At 41.2% G+C, this 3,018-nt stretch overlaps 1 protein-coding gene across 1 annotated transcript; it reads right to left on the reverse strand.

Moving 5' to 3' along the window:
• Nucleotides 1–855: 855 nt before the first annotated feature.
• LOC139888637 (uncharacterized) lies at nt 856–2,668 on the reverse strand. Its single transcript, XM_071871636.1, has 4 exons — nt 2,654–2,668; nt 1,553–2,269; nt 1,313–1,459; nt 856–925 (listed from the first exon to the last, which is right to left on the reverse strand). The coding sequence occupies exons 1-4, from the start codon at nt 2,666–2,668 to the stop codon at nt 902–904; spliced, it is 903 nt and encodes a 300-aa protein (XP_071727737.1). The 3' UTR covers nt 856–901.
• Nucleotides 2,669–3,018: the final 350 nt, after the last annotated feature.

Below are 3,018 nucleotides of genomic sequence, written 5' to 3' on the forward strand. Positions count from 1 at the left end.
GTGTGGGGTATAAAAATTGTTCGTTCTGAAAAACGAACATGCACCGGGTTTCTTGCTTATTTTCCGCCATACTCTTCGGATCTTTTGAAGGCCCAACGTGCTTTCTACCATCTCTTCAAGCATTTGGTGGTCGTGGTAGTAGAGTTCCTTGATCATTCACTAGTTTGTCTACCATCGACCAAACTTCCTCGTCAGTAACCCAATCCTTTTGCGACCTTTTACGCTTTTTCACAATCGGAGCAACAACAGTTTCTTCAACATTAGGGTGAGGTTCTTCTTTTTCTTGTTCTTCAGTATCTAGATTAACAACCTCCTCAGCCTCAGATACTCTCAGCCTTTTCACTTTCCGAGCAACATCATCTAACATCTGTGATTTAAAGAAGTCAGTCAAGATGGCGCAAGGGCGCAAGGTACACCTTGCGCCAGACGCAAGGACGCAAGATATGACCTTGCGCCACATTTTTAATGAAGGCGCAAGGTTGCAAGATATAACCTTGCGCCTGTTTGACTAAACAGGCGCAAGGACGCAAGGTATGACCTTGCGCCTATTTTTTGTTACAAAATCAGCCTGTTTAGTTACAAAAATTAATAAAAAAAAGTGCAAGTATAAGGTAAAAAAACTGTAATTATAGGCTTACCTTCTCGATTGGTTTTCTGTATCCCGGTGTTGTGAAAGGGGAGCTTAGTACACGTGTTGGTCGTCGATCTCTCATTCCACGTCTAATCCGTTGAGCTGATTTGTCGTTTTCATTATTTGAGAAGGACCGACCAAGTAAATCCTCATCTTGATGTTGCTCTTGTTCTGATAATCGTTTCTCTTGTTTTGATACACGTGTTGGAAACTTTTTATCCACCATTGACATCCACTCTCAACATCAGTGGGATGCAGAGTACGAAAAGGTCATTTATTCTTGGGACAATCATCCTGTACAATAACAGCAAAGTTAAAAACACAGGCGCAAGGACGCAAGGTGAACCTTGCGTCTTCTATTTTAACGAGGCGCAAGGACGCAAGACAAACCTTGTGCCTCATTAATGATGACGCAAGACTACTATTGCGTTGGCCAAAAGACCTAAGATGACGGCGCAAGGGCACAAGGATTAATCTTGCGACTCGTAAATGACCACGCAAGTCTTAATCTTGCGTAGCCTCAACAATACAGGCGCAAGGTCGCAAGAATGGACCTTGCGCCTACACTACGCAAGGACACAAGATTAATCTTGCGCCCATCACAGAACCCATATTATCCTATAATTTTAATCTGTATTCTTCCAGCACCAACAAAATTTTTATATTATAAACAATACTTACCATAACGTTTAGTAGATGCAAGTACTCAGTGACTGAAAAAGACTCAGCCGATGAACGTTTCCAAAATAAGGCCCTCGGTACTCCATTCTTGTCTGTCTTGTGGGCAAAACTTTTAATGGTTCGTCGATATGCCTCAAGAATCCAAATCTACCAAATTAAATAAATAAGGACGCATTAAATAATATACGATTCAAATGAAGTAATATTATCCAAATATACCAAACTTTTATTTTTATTTACCTTAAATGACCACATAAAACCCGCCAAAGTATAACCCTTTCCGACCTCTAACTGACTTTCCCGAGCTAGAAATCCATCTTTAACTACGGGGTAAGTGGCATCCCAAATACGATTACCCCACGGGTAGTCATTCAATTTAGCAAAGTCTTCGACTAACCATAGGTATTTTTTGCTCACCACATGAATCCCTTGCTTACCCATAAATGCTCTCTCCACAATCAAAATAATGGCTAGTCGCACGACATCTTCATCACTAACCACAAAATCATCACCATTATATAAAAGCTTTTGGATATCGGTAATTGTAATGTTTGCATTATCTTTACGTTTTGGGAAACAACGTCGTCTAATCGGTGGTGTTTCTACATCATAACTTCTGGGAATGTAATGTGCCATGTCCGTGCGACGACTAAACCTAAACCCCGTGATGAGACAAAATTCCCGCCTACTAAATCTAATTTTGAAATTCGAACGGAAAGTAAACCATATTTCCTCATCATCAGCTGGGTACTTTTCGTCTATTCCTATCGGCCGCTCACTTTTTCTTTGGAGCATTGCATGTACAAGGCCCAGATTATTGCCCGTGTATAGAAGATCTAGCCAAGGACCAAAACAAGTTCCCCTAAAAAAATTTTGTTGATTTTCAGTCATTAATGCCTTTAGTTGAGGTATAACATTCAACATATTCTTCATCGTCAACTTCGTCTCAACATATCCCTGAAACAGACAGTTTTTCAGCAAAAATGTACAGGCGCAAGGACGCAAGTATTACCTTGCGTCTGGTTTATCACACAGGCGCAAAGATGCAAGCCGTGCCTTGCGCCAACTACTTCGAACAAGCGCAAGGATGCAAGAAGTACCTTGCGCCTATACCAGCTTTGTAGTTTTATGCCACTTAAAAAATCGTGTTCCAGTTTTTAGAGTATGTTAGTTAACAAAGAATGTAACTCAAACAAATCTTGCAACAGTTTAATTGAGTTTTACATCACCAAGCTCGTTGAAGCATTACATCGAACACTTGGTGTGCAACATAACTTATAAATCAATTTCGACATAATAAATGAGTAATCGAACGAGAATAGTTAAAAAGGATAAACTTACCTGATCTTGTGACATCTTGATGGAGTTTTTTGTTGGTTTTTTATCTTCGCCTTTATCTCAGAAAGCCAATCGTAGTAGTGATGGTGATGGTGATGGTGTGGTAGCGGAGATGATGTACTGATGGTGGTGGTGATGGTGATGGTGATGGTGGTGGTGGTGGTGATGTAGTGGTGAGAAGGAGAAGAAGGGTCGCAAGGGTAGACAGGTCGGAAGGGGGTCGCAAGTGCAAGGTTCTTCGTAATCGTCGTCGGTCGCAAAGAGGTCGCAAGGAGTCAGTCTGTCGGTGTGTTTGTGTATGTGGTGTCTGTATCGTATATTTGACCTAATTTATTAAGACTAGGACGCAAGGACGCACGGCGCAAGGA

This window comes from Rutidosis leptorrhynchoides, chromosome 1, assembly GCF_046630445.1.
Source record: "Rutidosis leptorrhynchoides isolate AG116_Rl617_1_P2 chromosome 1, CSIRO_AGI_Rlap_v1, whole genome shotgun sequence".
NCBI classification, from domain to species: Eukaryota; Viridiplantae; Streptophyta; class Magnoliopsida; order Asterales; family Asteraceae; genus Rutidosis; species Rutidosis leptorrhynchoides.

Excerpts from the sequence above, each read along its gene's own strand:
- LOC139888637 (XM_071871636.1), bottom strand. Across the intron at positions 1,460-1,552 it reads GTTTTATGTGGTCATTTAAG|ATTTGGATTCTTGAGGCATA; the intron begins GTAAATAAAAAT and ends TTAATTTGGTAG. Across the intron at positions 926-1,312 it reads TGCATCTACTAAACGTTATG|GATGATTGTCCCAAGAATAA; the intron begins GTAAGTATTGTT and ends GTTATTGTACAG.